Genomic DNA, 19,241 nt, shown 5'->3' with positions numbered 1-19,241 from the left:
AGCCCCAGCAGCTGCAGTTTGCTCTGCTGAAACAGCCCCAGGGGTGGTTTCGAAGTGACTCCCACCACCCAGAACAGTCTCAGCTGCACTCAGCAGAGGCAAGCACTGCTCTGGTTTCACCCAAGGTTTCTGAGGTTTGGCTTTGGGGCAGGACAAGTCAAAGCGTGCCTGACACCAACGTGCCCAAAGCCCCAGGGGCCGCCATGGGAGGGCACAACGCTTCAACTGCACCTCCTTTTATTTGACGTGCACGAAGTGCCTCAAACACGAGAAGCCATAAAATTAAACAAGCATTAAGGAGCTGTCTTGCAATGGTGTAGGTAGATATGTGGGTTCACATTGACTATAATATATCAACTTATTTTTTTTCCCTACGTAGTTCCCAGCCTACATCCCAGTATTTTCTGCTGTCCTCTGACACACCAGTATGGAGCTGAAGTGCCTCCTACCCAATCTTCAGTTTTTCAGTAAGATTGACATTTGTTAATTCAGAGGAAAAAAAAACTGTCAGAGTCCTTGAGCTACATTAATTTCCATAATGCTACAATACACACTATCCTACTGAAATATAATATTATGTCTCTTGCATGGAGAACAGTTTTAAAGACCTTCAAGTCACCACAAAAACCCATCAGTTCTGATGAGAGGATGAGTTAAAAGAGTTTTCACGAAGAGAAAGCTATTTATAGTGGTAAAGTGTAACTACAAGGAAGAACTACTGATGGGCTTGCTTTATGAAGTCTGTGCTTTGTTGTAACAATTATTGCCTAGAAAACTGAGATAAATAAAAATGTCATGATGGAATGCTCAATGCAACTTTCAATAATTTTAAACAGAGATGATCACAGATATGGCCACTTTATTTCAGGACATTTAATTCAGTCTGTGCTTTGGATAAGTGAGTGGAAATTATAAGCAATCATGAGTTCCTACACATTGGGAAAGTAAAGATTTTTGAAGACAAATGAGGGTACCACAAAAGGAAGAGGAAATTAGGCTTTGAAACAAAGTGACTGAACACTGGCTTCCTGCCTAGTATTTTGAAAAAATAATAAGAGAACCAGAGGTTTTGATCATACTGGGTACCTCACTCCTCATGTGTTTATTGTATAGCATGTAAAAATGCCTGCAGTACACAAACCAAAGAGTAATTTTTTCCCCTCCCATTTTAGAAATAATTTTAGATGTATACTGCCCTGATTTTTAAACAGTGAAAACAAGCAATATTTTCAATGGCAAATTAAAATCATAGCCAACTGATTTTTCTCAAATTCATAAATAGTCAACTCTTGGATGGAAAAAGCAGCATAAAAAATTTCAATCCAAATAAAATTGAAGTAACCACATGCAGATGGCATGAAACTAATACCTTAATATGGAATCTGGGCAACAATTCTTATTCTTAAAATATCGCATTCAAGAGATCAAAATTACAAGTAGTATGTTTTTGAAAAGTAAAATCTTTACAACAGTTTATTACTCAAACGCTTTTGTTCATCCACTCGATTGCTTCTTCATGAAAACACTAGTTGTGCTGGTTTTGCTTTAATTCTGTGTATTCTGAGTAAGGAACCTCCCTCATCCATAGTAACTGCATCAGTTACACACTGGCATTCTTTCTTTGGCACAGAGATTCAGCAAAAAACTTCACCAGTGCCACAAGGCAGCTGGCAGTTAGTTCTTGGGTCTTTTGAAAAGATTTTTAATTATTTATTAAATCAGATCAAATAAAACTATTTATAAAAAAAAGAGAGGTATTTTTGTTTTTTCTATATGTGACATATACAGAAGTATGTAGCTTCTTCATACAGCCTCATTTCCTAACCAACTTAGCTCCTGTTGTCCCTGCTCGCCCCTTCCCTGGCCCTGGATAGGAAGTTGACCATTTCATATGCAGCTCTGAGTAGTTTTAAGATCAATTTAGAATGGACTTATTTTCAAATCAGCCACTGAATGAACTGGTGAGGCTGGCCTATTATCTTCTTTGCTCACCCAGTTATACTGAGGAAATAAATTAAAATCTTATGGTATCTCACATCAACCAGGTCATATTACGTAATTCCATTCACTCAGTTGCTGCACTCTCTAAATCATGCTGTGTCACTTCATGAGAATCATGACATTTCTCAAAGTATCCTATAAATTACAGTAACCACTTAATACAGCCAGAGAGTACTACATTCAATAATGAAATGCTCATACTTAAGCAATAAAATCAAGATTAAATTTAAAACCCAAAATAAAACAAAAACCCAGACAAATTACTTCCACATAACTCAATTATTAACTCTAAGTTACACAGTATCATTCCCATTTACAGCAAAGTGCAGCCATGTCATTAAAACGATCTGTCCACACAGGATTTTAAAGAGTAAGCACCTTTCCTATTTCCATTAATGGAAGACAAAATAACTATCACATCCACAATAGAAAGAACCAATTTGGCCCTTTTCTGAAAACACCTTCCTCACAATTAGTGAAAAAAAATTCACAGAAAGAAAAAAAAATAAAATCATCCTCCTATTATTCAATAAATTAGATTAAAATATGTTTCCCATTCATATAAAATCTTTCTTTTTCCCTTGCCCAAAATAACCACCTTGTCTTTATTTCTGTTCTGTTTGGAGTTAACTGACTGGCAGGTCTCAGCAGTGATTTATCTGAACCTCCCCAAAAAACGCTAAGGAGAAGCCAAGAGCTCTCACATCCATGTTCTAGTCCAGAAATGTTTATTTTACTGTAGGAAGTGCTTTTATTTTAGTGTAGGAAGGACCAAAACTTCCACTACAAATTAATAATATAAATATTACTTTAAAACAAGTAACACAAGTCATTTAGAATAAAAATTGTATCAGGAAGAAAATCAGAGCATTAAAAAAATAAATAAAGGAACTATTTTCATATTTTGGGTCAAGAAAATTCTACAGCATGAATTAGGATAACTAATTAGTTAGAATAAAAATTAAGCTAACGTGAATCTTAAGCTAAGCCAGTCTGGCTTCTAATGCAGACTTATAAAAGCTTGGTTTGACAACAAAACCAAGCAAATTGTGGATCTTGGGTTTTCTTATAAATTGAAAGGAATAAGAAAATAATTCTTTGAAGGTGACAGAGCACTAGAAAAGGCTGCTCAGAGGATTTGTGGAGTTTCCTACCCCAGAGATATTCAAAACCTGCCTGGATATGATCATGTGCAGCCTCTCAAGGTGAACCTGCTTTAGCAGGTGCTTAGACTACATGGCCTACAGAGGTCCCTTCCAAGCCCAGTCATTCTGTGGTTCGGTGAAAAAAAGCCAAACCTACAGCATCTGGGATAACCTTCTGATTTTGAATTGTGTCTTTCTGATAGAACATAGAAAATAAACAGCATCAAGACTGTACAAAATAAAACAAGAAAGGAATTTAGGGAATGGAGTATAGAGGTGGCACCTCTTTCCTTCCAAGGAATTGGCTCTTGCCCCATAGCAACTTGTATTACAAACCATTAAGTACATACATAGGAAGAAGAGAAAGGTAAAGCAGAGAAAATAAGAATAAAAAATGAAAGGGAAAAAAAGGTAAAATATCAATACCATGTACTACCAGTACCACCTTCTGAAACAAAAATGCATAATTTCTTTTTAAGACTCAAAGACGCAAGTAATCACATATTTACACTTCGGTTAAAAGGCTAGAATGCAGAACGAGCATAATGTGAATTTTAAATTAAGAATACTTTACTAGGAAGGGCAAGGGAGAATCCTCTATAGACACAATTAACAGAATTGCTTTAATACACTTAAAAGTTTTAACCTTTGTGGTCTTTGAAGTGATCAGTGGAACTGCATCTATTTCAGGTTTGCACCGAAGGGCTGTGCTGCCCTGAAAAGTTTTACAGTGCCATAAACTAATGAAATAAATTATCTTAATTTGGATAGATCTATTTTCATTAACTGTATTACCCACCGAGGGAATGAGGACAAATTTTAATTTTACTAATGTATTTCATTGTGCAGTACTGTGGCACTCTGTAATTGAGGCTCCTGCTCAGTGCTGCTCACTTGGCCATCTCGGGGCCACCTCTCCCCTCTTTCCCAGGCAGGGAAGGCTGTGCGGGAAGGAAGCTGTGACCATCACCACCCCAAGCTGGCCTGAACAGGACTAGCTCCTGCCACATTCCCATCAGGATGCTGCAGACACAGCACAGTAGCACCAACAAGCACATTATGAAAACATGAGAGCATTTTTGTTATAAACAAGTCATGGAGACATATACACCTGGAGTAGAAAGTAAACATATGAGAAGACAGACCTTTTTCACAGCATGAAGAAAGAAAACAAAGAAGAAAAAAAAAAACATTGGACACATCCTTTGACAAAATGCTTTTCCAGGGCCATTCATGGATTTTCAGACGTCATTATTTGACCATTATTTGCTGCCATGGACAGGCAGAAGTCTAAAAAGAACAAGATAATATTGTTCCACAAAATATTTAGGAAATAGTTAAAAAACTAGCAGTAATAATTAACTGAGAGTTTCCTACAGGATCTCTCTGCAATTTTAGATAGTATTATTTATACCGCTGGTATGGTACATTCATTACCATAAATTACCATAACAACAGGATTATTTAAACAGCTTGGTCCAAAAGGGCAGAAAAATAGCAGTCTATGGTTACTAGCAAGTCAGAAAACACCTTCCATGTGTACAACACTTTCCATAAAGTTCCTGCAAAACAGAGTGGGTCTTACAGGAGAGACAGAGTTGTGCTATCTCACTCCATTCAGTGCTTGTCAGGCTGCACCTGCAGAACTGTGTCGACTGTATCAGCTGCCATAGTCCATGAAAGACAAGGATGCACTGGAGAAGGTTCAGAGGAGGCCCATGAAGATGATTAAAGGGTTGGAAAGCATGCACTGTGAAGGACTGAGGAAGTTAAGTCCTTTCTCCCTGGAGAAGGCTCAGGGGGACCTCAGTACATTATTAGAGTACTTAAATGGTAGCTACAGAGAGGACAGAGGCTTTCTGTTCACAAAGAGAACACACAAAGAGAAGACAAGGGGCTACACGTACAAGTTGCTTCAGGCAAGATTTCATCTTAATCCCAGAAAGATTTGGTGGTGGTGTTTTTTTGGTTTGGTTTAGTTCGAGATTTTTAGGGATTTTGTTATAATCAGAACAATCAATTACTGGAAGAACCTCCCTAAGAACATCATGATACATTCCCCATCACTGGAGAAGGTCAAGACAGGACTGGACAGGGTACTCGATAGTCTCACCTAGGCTCTCCTACCCATAAAAGGTAGGACCAGGTGACCAGGTATCTTCCAATATAGGCTGTTGATTCTTTACATTTCAGACCAGTCCATCATCTGCCTGCTTATACTTAAACATCTTTGAGAGTGAGACTGTTTGAGTGTGAGGATATACACACCTGAATGAGACACGTCTTTTTCTATGATAATTAAAAAACACGAATATTTTTGGTAAATTGCCATTTCTGCCATTGGTTTGGCTTTTTTTTTTTTATTTTTTAAATGTGGACACATATGGAATTACATTCTGCCACTGAATTCATATCTACACAGCAGCATTTAACTGAAAGTAGACTGTAGCCCCCAACTGCCTCACCTATTTAATACACAGTATGAAATGACATATTATTTTTGAAAGAAGAACAAGATAGATGCCAGCATGAAACAGTGTTTATAAAAGCATCACCACTACAGCTGTCCCCAAGCAATAAAGCTGTTTATTCCAACCTCCTACCTCATATAAACTGAAATCCTCAGCACTGAAAAACAACTTCAAATCTGTTCATGACTCCAAGACAAATAAGAAAAGTCTTTTCTCTCCAAAATACACAATTATGGTCATGTCCAGAAATGGCCATTTTCTATGAAAGTACACGGACTTATAAATTCCACATTAATATTTTCTTGACACTAATGCATGGTGCATTGGTTGTATCTTAAAATTTGATTCTATCTCTGTACATACTGATGCATTTGGCATAAAAATAAGTCTTTCTCTTTAAGGTTTCTTTGTTTCTGTGGTTATACACAAACATTCAGAGAATATTCAACAAATATCTGTATTAACATATTCACATCTAAGGTTTATACAGGAAACCACAGATGTGGTTTTTTTTTTACCATATTCTTTTGAGCTCAGGAGACATAAAAAGTCTTCTATGGGTGTAGGAATACAAAAAAATCAGAAAAAAAGATCAAGATAGGACTTAAAAATCAAATTGATTTGAAATTTGGAGGTTTTATTAGATTTAGAAATCTGGATCTGAATCAAATCAGATCCAAAGTCAGATTTATACCTGGAACAGACTTCTGATTCTCAGCACAGAAAAACATGGTAAAATTTTAACCTTAAAAGCAGAAACCATAAATACAGAAACAGAGAATTTAATATGCCCATCATAAGAGCTTATTTCCCCTTCCCTGCCCCTTTTTAAGCATTCTGACGTGTAAAAGAACCAGCTCCAGCAATTCCCAGATTGAGATGTGTCTGTGGGACCTGGGCTCTTCACCAGCAGAGCCTCAGCTTCTGGAAGCAGCTCAGCACGTCCATCCTGGGAGTGACAGCTGAGCTCATGCACGCCTCAGCTTGGTGCAGATCCCCACTCCGCTGGTAAACAACAGGAGTTTGGACAGTTTTTTTAAGTACCCACATTATAATCACTGAAATAGAGGTTTCTCATTTTGGAGTGAACTACATATAGCATTTTTTCCTATCTAATAAAAGCATCAAAGGGAGAACACTGAAACAAATCTAGAGAATAATTACTTAATTGTGGTCCCATACATATCAGTGATACCCCAATATCACAACAGTCTCATGGGAAGTCAAATGCTATCAGAAATTGTGTATGAATATTGACCATATTACATATACAAAATATTCCATAGGGGTGACTGGTAAAAAAAAAAAAGGAGAAAAAAAATAAAGAAAGCATTATTAAACATTTATTTAGCATCAGCTCCAAGATAGCAGGGTGCTCTTCTGGCAGCCAGACAGGGCATTTGGCTGCCTCAGACCACTGCCCTTACTGAGTTGTAATTGTCCCTCTCCACGCTGAGTGGAGGCTGAGAAGCCAGCACTTTTTAGCTTACATTTCATCCGAGCATTTGAGCTCCTATGCTGAAATAGTTCACGTCTTGCCAATATAAAGAAATAAAGGGAACAGTCAATACCTAATTACCTGTAGCAGACCAGCTAAGACAAAATACTCTTTGGCCAAAATAAGATTTTCATCATCTTCACAGTACAAAATCCAGAAGAAGCAATTGATGTAGCTGTCAGGGTGTTGACAGCCCCATCAGAGTGAAGATAGTGTGATCACAGGGCCAAGAACCCATCTCAAGTAGCAAAAACCTTTTACATGCAAGTGGATATGGGACTGGGGTTATTCTGAACTCCTGCAGGGGCACTCTGAGGTCTTACAACCAACTCTTTAATTAACACAAACTTTAAGTAAATCTTCCCCCAGTGCACTGGTCAAGGCAACCTGTCCCTGGTTACAGCTATGCCCAATTATTCAATATTAAATCGTGTGCCAGGCCAGAAATAAGCAAACACATGCTATTTGTTACATTTACTCCTCCCATGATCAGCCTCAGTGTTCTTGCCTAGTTTCACAAATGCTGGGCAGCCTCATGATCACACACACACACATACATTCCCTGCATTTCACACGGGACCTCCACTGACGACCCCCCAAAAAGACCTCTCTGCACTATGCCTAGAGCTCTGAACACTGCATTTTGCTATTTTTGTGATAGATATCCTTTATAGGGAGTATGATAAGCTTTAAAACTATCTTTGTATTTTACAATGTATACGCTGCCACGGTTCCATGTTCATTAAGGTTGTTATCACAAGAGACTAATTATGAATGCATGGTCCTTGGAAAGAGAGGAAAGCAATAGACTCTATCCTGGCATTTTACAGAGTCATGGATAACCAGTTAAAAATGATTCCTCTAACTGAAGTCTAGCTGTTCCTTTTCCAAATCTTAAAGTCCAACTCGTTAAAATGACAACAATTTTTACTGCAGTTCCAACCTCTACAGGTGAGGAGTTTGAGATAAGAGCCTCCACCCCTGAGCCTCCCCCATCTTCAGGCCATGAAACAGAATTCACAGACTGCATTTACTTCCACTGCAGTTACAGTCACAATAAAAGAAAAAACCTAGAGGAAAAAAAGCCAAAATACACCTGTCAGACAAGAAGAAGCACAAAATAGGTACACTAGTGAAAACAAGAACATATACATTAACTAAACCACTATGAAACATTTAGAAATAAACAAAATAAATGAGCTGCATTGCTGCTTTCTTTCTTAAAGCAATAAATAGAAACAGGTTTTTCGCTGTTACATGAAAATTTGACAAATCCACATTAAATTAGTGGTTTAAATTCGCCAACCTATCTCTGAAGCTTTGATTATTTTTTTTCAACTGACAGCGCTGAAATGCATTAATTTATAGTACCCAAATGTTTGAAGAGAGCATGTTCAATCATATTAAAAGCAGGCCTTATTTTGCTGAAAACACAAGCTGAAGGCAGGTACTCTACAGCTGGAGATACAAGACCCATATGCTACTGCCACGTCTGATCCTGCTGCAACAGGAACCGGAGAAACTGAACCAGATTAGTACGGACAGATGTCATGAACAAAAATAACTTAGGGAAGTGTTCCACACAGCACATTTCTGCTCAAGAAGACAGCAGTAGTAACCAGCTCCTCTTGCCATTTCAGAATGTATTTGAGTTGCTCTAATCTGGCTTTTGCTGGATACCAGGAAACTACAGGAAGGAACACTTAGGAATAAGACATGTTCTTCAGTAATAACTATGAAATTGTACTCCATCTCCTACTTTGTTTTCATGCACCAATAAATATAGATATACACCAAATACATGAATGTATAAAAATATATATACCTGTATGTATATAGAATTATATATAGTTTTAACTACACTGAACTTGTTGTATTTGCAAACTTGATCAACTGCTTCATACCTAAGTGAGGCTGTTTTATGATTTCTTTTCCTGCTGTCCCTGCACCCATTCCCAACCAGCTAAGCAAGCAATGTTACAATTCATGGTGTCTTGTTTGCTGTCAGTTCCAATATTTGACTAATAAAACAACAAAAAACAAAAACATGTGAGAGAAAGTTTCTGTGTACCTAAACTTAAGGAATTGGTGAAAACTTTAACTCTTTCACACATTCCCTTTCATGTCTCCCTGGTATGAAACAGCATGAGGCCAGATTTGATCAGGGCCCAAGCAAGTCTTGAGGTGAACTGAGGGAACAAAGAGTTCTCAAATAAAAGTGACATTACCACATATATGAATAAATTTCAGAGAAAATAAGATTTTTCAACTATTCTTTAAAGTTTGGTTGCTGTGGGGAAAAGAAAGGTGTGGCGGAGGTCAAGGCAAAGAATAAAAACCAACTTATTCTTTTTTAATATATTTCAGAATCAAATTAAAGATTGCACTTTTTCCCCTAGTACTTGACAATATGTAAAAAAGAATTAATTGAGTGAAAGAGTAAAAAATACAATCATAGAATCACAGAATGGTTTGGGGTGGAAGGGACCTTAAAGGTCACCTATAGCTCCAACCCCTCTGCCATGGACAGAGACACCTTTCACTAGACCAGGCTGCTCAGAGCCCCATCCAACCTGGCCTTGATGGGCTGGGGCATCCACTACTTCTTAGAGACACTGGTTTCAGTGCCTCACTGCCCTCCTAATGAAAAATTTTTTTCTTATATCTAATCTAAACCTATTCTCTGTCAGTTTAAAGCCATACCCCCTTGTCCGACCACAACATGCTCTTGTAAAAAGTCCCTTAAAATCCTTACCTTTCTAAAAGTATTCTGAAACTGAATTTGCATTTTTGGCTCCATAGTTGTGAAATTATTTTTGATAAAGAGTTTCATATAACTTATCTCATGGGCTTGAGAAATACCAGAAGTTACTGAGAAACACATGGATCATTTGCCTTGCGGACAACCAGAGGGCTCTGGAACTAACTGGGAACAATTGCTAGGCAAATATAGCCAACCAGCACATACAAGCAGAAGACCTTAAAGAACTTGTAAACCAGACAATCTTGTCCATTTATTTGGTGTATCACTCTAATTTACTAGAGCCCAAGTAAAACTCCACAAATATGAGCAAAAGCAATTACTGCCAGAAATTTTAATGGGCTTCATACATTCCTCCATTTTTAGGCACCAAAATCCAGAAAAGTTTACAGAACTACTTCTCTAACACCTACTTGAACATATCTAATTCTATGCCCTTATTAATCCTTGCTACAGTGGTTTATAATGGTTTCCCAGAAACAATGTCTCTTGCTCCATCTTCAGAATGAGCTGTGATGCTACAGAATTCCAGTTTGCTCCCTAGTGCTGTTTATAGGAAATGAGGAGTTGTCCACACAAAAATAATTGTACTTTTTTTGGCATATCACACTTTCAAGAAGTAATTCCAGTGAATATTCCTTTATGTGAGAAGGTGACAATGATCATCCTGGAATTCGTTCTTGCCTCATATTCAAAAGAAAGAATTGAGGCCAGCTTTGAGAGAAGTAATTTGAGCCCAGACAGAAGAGCCTTTATCCAACAAAAAGTCTCTGGAGTTTGCAAGATGAACTCAATGTTTTCCACTACCTTCTCTGAAGAGCCATAAAGGCATGTTAGAGCAGGACTATTAATACCCCTGGTATCTGAGGGTAATGGGTTCTGCCCTACAGGTTTCTTGGCACTGCTGCTGCCTTACCTGTGGTGCCAGACCTGCTGTGTGCTACTCTTTATACACATCCTGGCAGGGCACACAGAGCACTCCAGCTCCTCCACAGCTCTGCCAAGCACGCAGGAACACAACTGGAAGTTGCTAAATTAATTGGTGACGCCAGATTGCAACCTTGTTGCTTGAGCTTCCCCTTCTCATAAGTGAAGGTTTAACCAGTGGGAAACAACATCCCACTGCAGACACCGAAGAAGATATTAAAATGCCAGAAGGTGTGGAAGAATATCTCTGTCTGCAGCTACTCCATCTCCCTACCAGGCCCTTCCCTTCTTCCCTATAGTGCATCCCACTCTCCCAAGAGACTTTCTTCTCCTGTATGTATCCTGCTCAACAGGTTTCAGTCTAACCAATTATCCTGCTATATGAAACTGCAAAAGGATCCTGATCTTCCAGGTACATGCAGAATCATTAACATATTCAAAGAATAAATAATCTCTCTTAATAAAAAACCACCACTATAAACAAACAAAAACAAAAAGCAGAAAACTTGCTCTAAAGAAACATCCTCTTTACAATTTCAAACTGTCAATAGTTAACTCTGCTAACAAATATGCTTCCAGTCTACCATTACTGGCAAATTATTTACCTAATTGGTGAACAAATTGAAAAAGTTAAGCTGTTCAGAGACTAAAAGCAACACAAAGCTTAATACGAAACATCATATATTAAAATTTCATGTACCCAACATTTTACAAGATGATCACTGTTAAGATTTCTAATCCAACTTCTTTTGCTGAGACAACAGTTTCATTAACTGCCATCGTGCGAATCTAACGATGCATGGAAATACGCCTCGACAACATCCAACAAGCAGAACCGACACAGGAGGTGCCTTCAAATCTGGGCACTGACTTTCCCTTCCAACAGAGCTTGATAGATACAGCAGCTCACTTCATCCAACCTAACACTGTATCATCTTGGAGGAAAACAGCAATGGAAGGAACGCTGGAATTAAACATGCAGAGGAAAGAATAGAAAGACCAAAGACAGAATTTTTCTCATAGAACATATTGATTAATTTGTAGATAATTACAAGGCATAAAAATAGTTAATAACTCACATTTGGGAGGAGTTTGAGAGGTTTTTTTAATACTCTGTGATATTATTTAAGCTCCTTTTAAACTAATAATGGGTTTGAATACAGAATGTTTGGAGTATGCTATGATATGGCAATGCCAAACTTCAAATATCAGTAAGGGAATTGTGGGTGCAGATACCAGGGATTGGATTATAAACCTTCCCCTCCATTCACACGGTACAGTGTAACAAAGCCTGGGCTGTGTCAAATAAAAAATTTCATTTTGAAGCTCTTCTGCACAAGGCAAATTCTGGGTTTATGTCCTATTGCTGTAAAATAGAAAATGTGTACATTTTTGTTCAATGCAAAAATTCAGTATTTTCATGGCACATTGCATAAAGAAAAAAATGAGGCAATAATGCTACTTATGCACTACTCTACATATGAGCTTGCTGCTGTATTTCCAATTTCCACATTAAAGATGCATTTTCTGTATACATCTGAAGACACTTCTTTGAAAATTTCAGGCACATACAAAGACATGAAATGATTGCTAGGTAATTTGAATTTCAGACCTTTAAACCTCTGTGACTACCAGCTTATTAATAAATTAAGAAATAAATTAATTAATTAAAAACAACCACAAATTGGAACTACTAAGTGTCTCAAAGAAGACTAAGATAAAAATCAATATAAATATATTCTAAACAAATATAATACTGTCTTAAAACTTATAATTAATACATTTTATGGTGTTAAAAATATTAAAAGTGCAATGCCAAAACTGACCCACATTTGGCTATTATGTAGTTTCATTGTTGGATTTCAATGGCAGTGTGTTTATCAAAATACTAATTAAAATAACCCTGCTGGTATCAGTTGTGAAGAACAGCAGCACTCCATATACTATAGGAATGTATTTATGAACTCAAAAATTAAATTATTTTCAGGTGTCCATTTCAGTCTTAATGCAGGTTTTTTTGAAGCAGAAGGTATCCCATACAAATGTAGTCAGCATACTGCTGGTGCTTCTATTATACTTAAAGAGCCTATGTCAGGTAAGAATACACTTCTTTGTAATAGCTTGGAGTAGCATAAAGATTAGATTGATAAAGTAATATATATATATACACATATATATTACCTGTTCTTGCCTCTCCAGCCACTTGTCCACCATGGGATGACTGGCACTTAACGATGAACGAGCATTGTCTCTCTGAAACTGGTTAGACCAGCTACTAGTATCTCGTGGTAGGCTTCTGTAGTTTTCATCTTTCTAGTTTAAAAGAAACAAAAAAGGGTCTTATAAAAAACAACCAGTCCTTGCACATTAACAATGCAGCTGGTTATTAAATGAATGCAAAAGGAAGACTGGACCCAAGGACAGCGCGATGGCTTGGCCACTCAAGGGTTCCTTAATGCCAAGGTCACCCAAATAAAGCCTAGGTGGAGTTGTCAATCTTCCACCCACTCATGCTTCCCTTCCTCTTTTTCCAACCTCAAACCTCTAGTGCACAGATTCCCAAGTACATACTCAGCAAGGCTTTCAGAGCATCACTCTCCTCAGTTCATTCTCACTGAGAGCAAATGCACCAAATGAGTGCACTCAGTGACCGCTACGGCCACTGTATAATTTTCCCAAGTCTCTGTATGTAATCAATTTTACAATCAAAGCAGTCTCACTGCTCCAGGTACTGTCCTTAAAACCAGAATAGCATGCTGTAGAGTTCAAAACTTGCATTTATTATTTCACATAATAACGCTTTGCCTGGTTTGCCTGAAGGTACAAATACAGCCACATTTGTAGAACAGCAGCAGATGGAGATTGTGCTGACATAGATACACTGATCCTACTGAGACTGATAATTTTTCTCTTTCTTTTTAATTGATGAATTTGTCTGCACATCTTTCCTACAAGCTGTACAAATTCTTCAGCTTCCAAAGGTTATTAGTCCTTGCCCAGTCTGATCACTAAAAGGCAACAAAAGCACAGAGGCAGATTCTTAATGATGGGAGTTACCTTTAGCCTAAAGTCAGTGCTACAGATAGCTTACATAGCTTAGTTCCTTCCCACTGAAATAAGACATGGAGCTAAAATTCTGCTTAGCTTTTCAAAAGAGAATTATAAATATACTATAATATATATAAGTATACTTCCTTCAGAAGCAGAATAATTTTTCCAGTCAATGTTTGTCTATCTTCATGCCAAATCAGATAATTCAGAGAGAGTATCTATTTTTAGAACAGGATTGTAGTTCTATATATTTTGCAATATTACCACTTTTATGAATCTCAAAACCCTCTAAAATAATAAACAAACAGCAATGCACATTTGCAGCTAAAAGTTATTATTTTCTTTATAGCACACAGCAGATTTTTGATCCCCTCTTAAATCAATACTTCATTCCATCAGCATGAGTATTTCCTTTCCCTGTTTGCCACACTGATATTTCTTTGGCTTGGAACAATTCTAGTCCAATATTCTAGATGCAGCATCAATTCCCTTCCAATTGTCCTTCACAACTTTATTCTTTGTATATATAGGACAGGCTTTGCTAAGAAATTCAGGTCTTGGTATAACTGTGAAATAGTGCTGTTTTCAAAAGCTTTCCATGCAACACCAATCTTTTCCCAGGCATATCAAACCTAAGCTTTCTTAATTGATGAGAACTTGTTTTCTTGAAAGATGTTGTAGTATAAGATAAAGTCTTCTATTTCAAGACATTAAAGCTTCAATTTATCCAACACAAGATAACCTTGAAAAATATGTTTGCACAAGTAACCAGCCTAACAAATAATCATCGTAAATTACTTTACCCTGCCACAAATGAGCAAAAGCTTTGTGCCTTTCAGCAACTGAAAACAATCCAGTATTCCAGTTCTGGTTAACCACACAGGAAACTAGAAACTTGCTCTGCATCTTGCTTAGAAAGGGGAAGTCAGCTTTGTACAGCAAATGTCATGAAAGCCAAGGAATGGTGTATACAAATTGATTTTTTCCTGTTGCTTCTCTTATTCAATACTTTTCTTCAGGTGACAGGGGAGGCACAGCTCCTATAAGCCAAAACAACAACTTCTCTTGTTCAAAGTGGTGGGCAGGTATGACAACAAAATCAGAATCTGACAAAGAAATAACGAAAAATCATTTTATGCACAAAACCACCCATACAGTTGGTGCCTGCATTATTGCCACCTAACAATAACCCACTAGCTGACAGATATCACCTAGTCTGAATGAACAGAAATTTCTTCCTATGAAACAAGATGTTTTCTGTATTTCTGTACTTTACAGAGAATTCCATTTTTTATTGATTCCTGCTTGCAATGTTCAATAGAAACTTTTTAAAACGACATTTTTATTTATAAAACACAAAGACCTCTCTCCACACAGCATCCTTTACGCCTGCACAGGAGCATTTCACAAGAGGAAGAGAGAAGGAAAGATGTTTATCTAGGGATGTGTTTTTCTACAATTATTCAATCACCAGGTCTCAGAATCACAATGAACAGTCACATTGCACAAAGTCTATATTGGAAATTTGTGCTGTAAAAAGTCTCAAGTATCACAACACTCAGTGTAAGTGAAATTACCTCAGCTAAGAGAGTTAAATTAGGCCTCTGTCTTGTGTATCTATACTAATGTAAAGAATTTTGCCAAGAGCTTACGCCCAATATTATCTGTGCTGACAGAAGAGTACATTCATCCCACCTACCAAAATATTTCTGCTTGTAACCCACTTCTGTAGAAGATTGCCTTTCTCCTGCTAAGACTTAAATCAGCTTATTTTACACAGAAGACATCCAAGCCACTCAGCAATTTTTTTGTGACAGCAAAAATAAAAGCTGGAATGGTAGAGAGATGTGGTTTCTGTAACTCTTTGTTTCTCAGCACTTTCACCTCTCACCTTTTTTCAGAGGCTCAAAATAGTGCTATTATCAGATTGGAATAAAATACCAGCGCTGCAATCACAGACACAGTCGTGTTGGTGTTAGCCAAATAGTGAAATATTAGAAGATCCACCAGCCACAGACAAGCCCTCCACTCCTTTCTTTGTCACTGCTTTCTGGCAAACAGCCCTCCCTGTACCCCATGAGTGACAGCACTGGAACAAGCACCAAGCTAGAGGAGGAGCAGAGGAATCAGCACCCAGCACTGCCACACACCATCCCTCTCACAGATACCTACACCACACAGCCTTAAGGGCCTCCTGGCTACCTGTAACCCCATATTTGCAGGGGTTTCCATTACTGCCAGAGCTAATTCAAAGATAGCTGTGCTGACAAACTACAGATGTACAGGTGAAAAACATCGCTGCGGCTTAGACACTGGATTTACTGAGCCAGCTGTGATGCTGCTATTTAAAATATATATTGTTTGGGGAATTTTTGTGTAAAATTTTCAATTGCTAATCCAGAAAGCTGTACTTGTCCTTAGCATGATCTAGCTTTAGCACACAAGCTCCCAACATCCAGCTGAAAAGGGTGTGTGTCACTTTTAGCTGCAATACCATAAAAGAGAAGATTTCATGGTACAGAAGCCATCAGGGTCACCCAGGGAATTCCCATTTCTTCTGGAAATGCAGCTGTAAGCCCTCCTGGGACCAGGGCTGACATGCATCATCAGTTACAATTAAATGCCCTAATTTTTTAAAAAGGAGTTTCTTTCCCAAACATCTTTGGGGACCATGGGCCATGTCAGCTTTATCATGTTTGAAATGGAAATTGATCAATATAATACTAAAACTGCCAAGTCATAATACCACCACTACACTTAACTGCAGCATTTTGGAGTAATTTTAATGAGGACACATAATCTAACACTTTAAGATTTAGTTCAGCTAGGTGTCCCTGTGGGGTTTTGCTGGAGGATTGGGTGAAAGGGGACAGGAAAAATGAAGCAATTTTGCTATACTTTTAATTTCAGATGATTTGCAATATGTAGCAAGAGTCTCATCAAAGACTCTGTAGCTTGTAGATGAAATTATGCATTAGAATGGTCTGTGTACTTCAATTACTAGCTGTCATTGCATGAACTCACTTGTGATTTTAACTTGCAGTTGTAACCCTGAAAACTCCCAGCATCACAACCCAACCAGAATATTCTCCACCCTGTGTGGTAACAGTTCCATGTCTGCTAAATCATTTGCTGCTTTCCAAATAGTGAAGAAATTGGGTTTTCCCTTTGTTTCACCTCCTGAATGGCTAAAGTGGGGCAAATTTTGGTTGCTTATTAAAAACAAAACTACACTAGACAGCATTACAACAGGGGCACAATACACTGAAGACATCTTCAAAGTAATTTTCTGAAAGACAATTCAAAACTGCAAACCAAGTTTTCACTTAAATTATTTCTACAGCAATAGAAATGTGTCCCATGTGTCCTTTAGGACAGTCACTAAGATCATTTTGGGCACTGATCATTTTTTGCTATCCATTCTTTTTCCTTGTATCCTGTGCACTTTGGAAAAGGCTGCTTGTTTGTTTGGCTCTAGTTCCTTGTGATGGCCTCAGACTGAGATAGGATTTGTGATGAGAGATGAAGAAAAAGACTTTGTTTAGTCTTTTGAGGTTATAATTCCACCTGAAAGACTTTGGCCAAATTCATGTCTGTAAGGGCAATTATTGTTGTTGAAACACTATACAGGTTATAAAGGTTGTTCTTCTTTCTTTTAATGCTCCACTATGACCATGTTGGACCCTGAACAATTTGGTGTCACTCTCAGACAGGATGCTAAAAGCTGTAATTAATTACCAAAACATTCACACAGTTTATGTAAGCAACTCTGTCTGATGAAAACATCTGTTTATAAATGAAATAGTATACACACAGATACATTTTCCATGCTGTCTGATGGTCTAGCAAATAGATTCCTGGAGTCTTTTATTTGGATGAGGTTCTGCAGCTGCTTTTTAACTGGATTTTAGACAAATATGGAATAAGACCAAATTGATCCCCATTTAAAAAAAAAAACCCAAAACCAAAGAACAAAGAAGGCTGCACAAATAATGTCTATTTTACATGAAAAATACATTACATATATAAAATTAATTAACCCAAAAAATGCATTGCATGAAAGAAATTCCATTTTTTTAAAAAACCCTACTTACACAGATGTCAGATTTGGAACTGTTCTCTCTATAAACATACCATCTTGTAACAACAATTTCTCCCAAAGTGATTTACCTCCAAACTAACTGTACCAGTCACTTCCTATAACTATCCATGTGTCTCAGGAAATTGACACTACTGCTTGGGTGAGCTTCCTTTTATTCCCAGTAGATTCAGTTTTCCAAGGTTGCTCTTTTCCTGATGTATACTGAAGAACATGACCCCAGAGGCTGCAATAATGCAGATACAGCCCAGCCATTTAGTGTAGAGAAGAAGGAATGAGTTACAGTCACCCACTATCAGAAACCTTTGATCTGAGGCCACTCTCCAAGGGGTAAAGTAAAAGAGGACTCCCACATTAAAGAACTACCAGAGCTTCATCCCTTCTATCAGCTCTGACCCAGAATATGGGTCATTTCCAACTGGTAGAAACTGATTTGCAGAAGATACAAATATAATAGTCTAATAAAGAAGTTGCATGCCCTATATATGGTGAAAATAGATGAGAAGAATGACCACTCCACATTTATTTGGATATTTTCAGAAAGACGTGTCTCAGAAATGACCCTCTGTATAGCTCCATGAAAGAAATTGATGTATTATGCTTCTAGAAGAGCTCATTAGATGCCAACAAGGAAAAAAGCTTAAGTTCTATCACTTTACATTCAGAAATTTTCAGAGCTGTGCTACTCCAATTTATATATTCCATGTTACCTTTTGACTGACAAGCAAGGGCTGACCTTAAAAAAAGCAGTAAGTATGGGCCACAATAATCAGACAATTCTCTGTGCAAGTGGTATTCTATGTAAACATTCAGCGTCAAAGAATATGGGCTCAATTAAGAGTAAATTAAAAAACATGATACTGCCCATCCAAAACATTCTGTTGACCTCTCTTGTTTACAGCACAAAAATTAAAAATGTCATGATCTCTGCATGTTCACATGCAAAGAGAGAAGTTTCTAAACAGTGTGTGCTGTTATTTCTCAGATGGAGAGACAGGAAAAAGGTTGCTTCTTCCTTTCACTCCTTATTTATTTATCTCCTAATAAACCCCCACAAGGGATAATGCAAAAATACTCAAATAACATACAGCAGGTTATATTCAGTAATTATAATTCAAAAACTGTAACTAAAAAAACATGGCTTTCCACGGTTCCATTTTAGAGAAAAATAAATGAACCAGTTAAGTTAAAGTGTCAGGAAGTTACAGTTCTGATTCCTCTACACATTAGACTTAGAAAACCATTTTCCTTTCTACTATTTTTCATTCAAGTGAATATACTCTTTTTC

General features: G+C 37.5%; 1 protein-coding gene across 19 annotated transcripts in view; it reads right to left on the bottom strand.

Annotated features, from left to right (window-relative positions):
* Positions 1-19,241, bottom strand: part of PARD3 (par-3 family cell polarity regulator) — a 443,621-nt gene that overhangs the window by 236,561 nt on the left and 187,819 nt on the right. For 13 of the 19 annotated variants that reach the window (XM_038128982.1, XM_038128975.1, XM_038128984.1 and 10 more), the window contains exon 5: positions 12,985-13,116. The exons of the other annotated variants lie outside the window; for them this stretch is intronic. In XM_038128982.1, coding sequence (XP_037984910.1) covers positions 12,985-13,116 — 132 coding nt within the window. The remainder of the gene's footprint in view (positions 1-12,984; positions 13,117-19,241) is intronic. 19 annotated transcript variants of the gene reach the window in all.

The sequence above is a fragment of the Motacilla alba genome, chromosome 2 (genome assembly GCF_015832195.1).
Source record: "Motacilla alba alba isolate MOTALB_02 chromosome 2, Motacilla_alba_V1.0_pri, whole genome shotgun sequence".
NCBI classification, from domain to species: domain Eukaryota; kingdom Metazoa; phylum Chordata; class Aves; order Passeriformes; family Motacillidae; genus Motacilla; species Motacilla alba.
The sequence above is the reverse complement of the archived record's forward strand: the minus strand, read 5'-3'. Positions and strand labels throughout refer to the sequence as shown.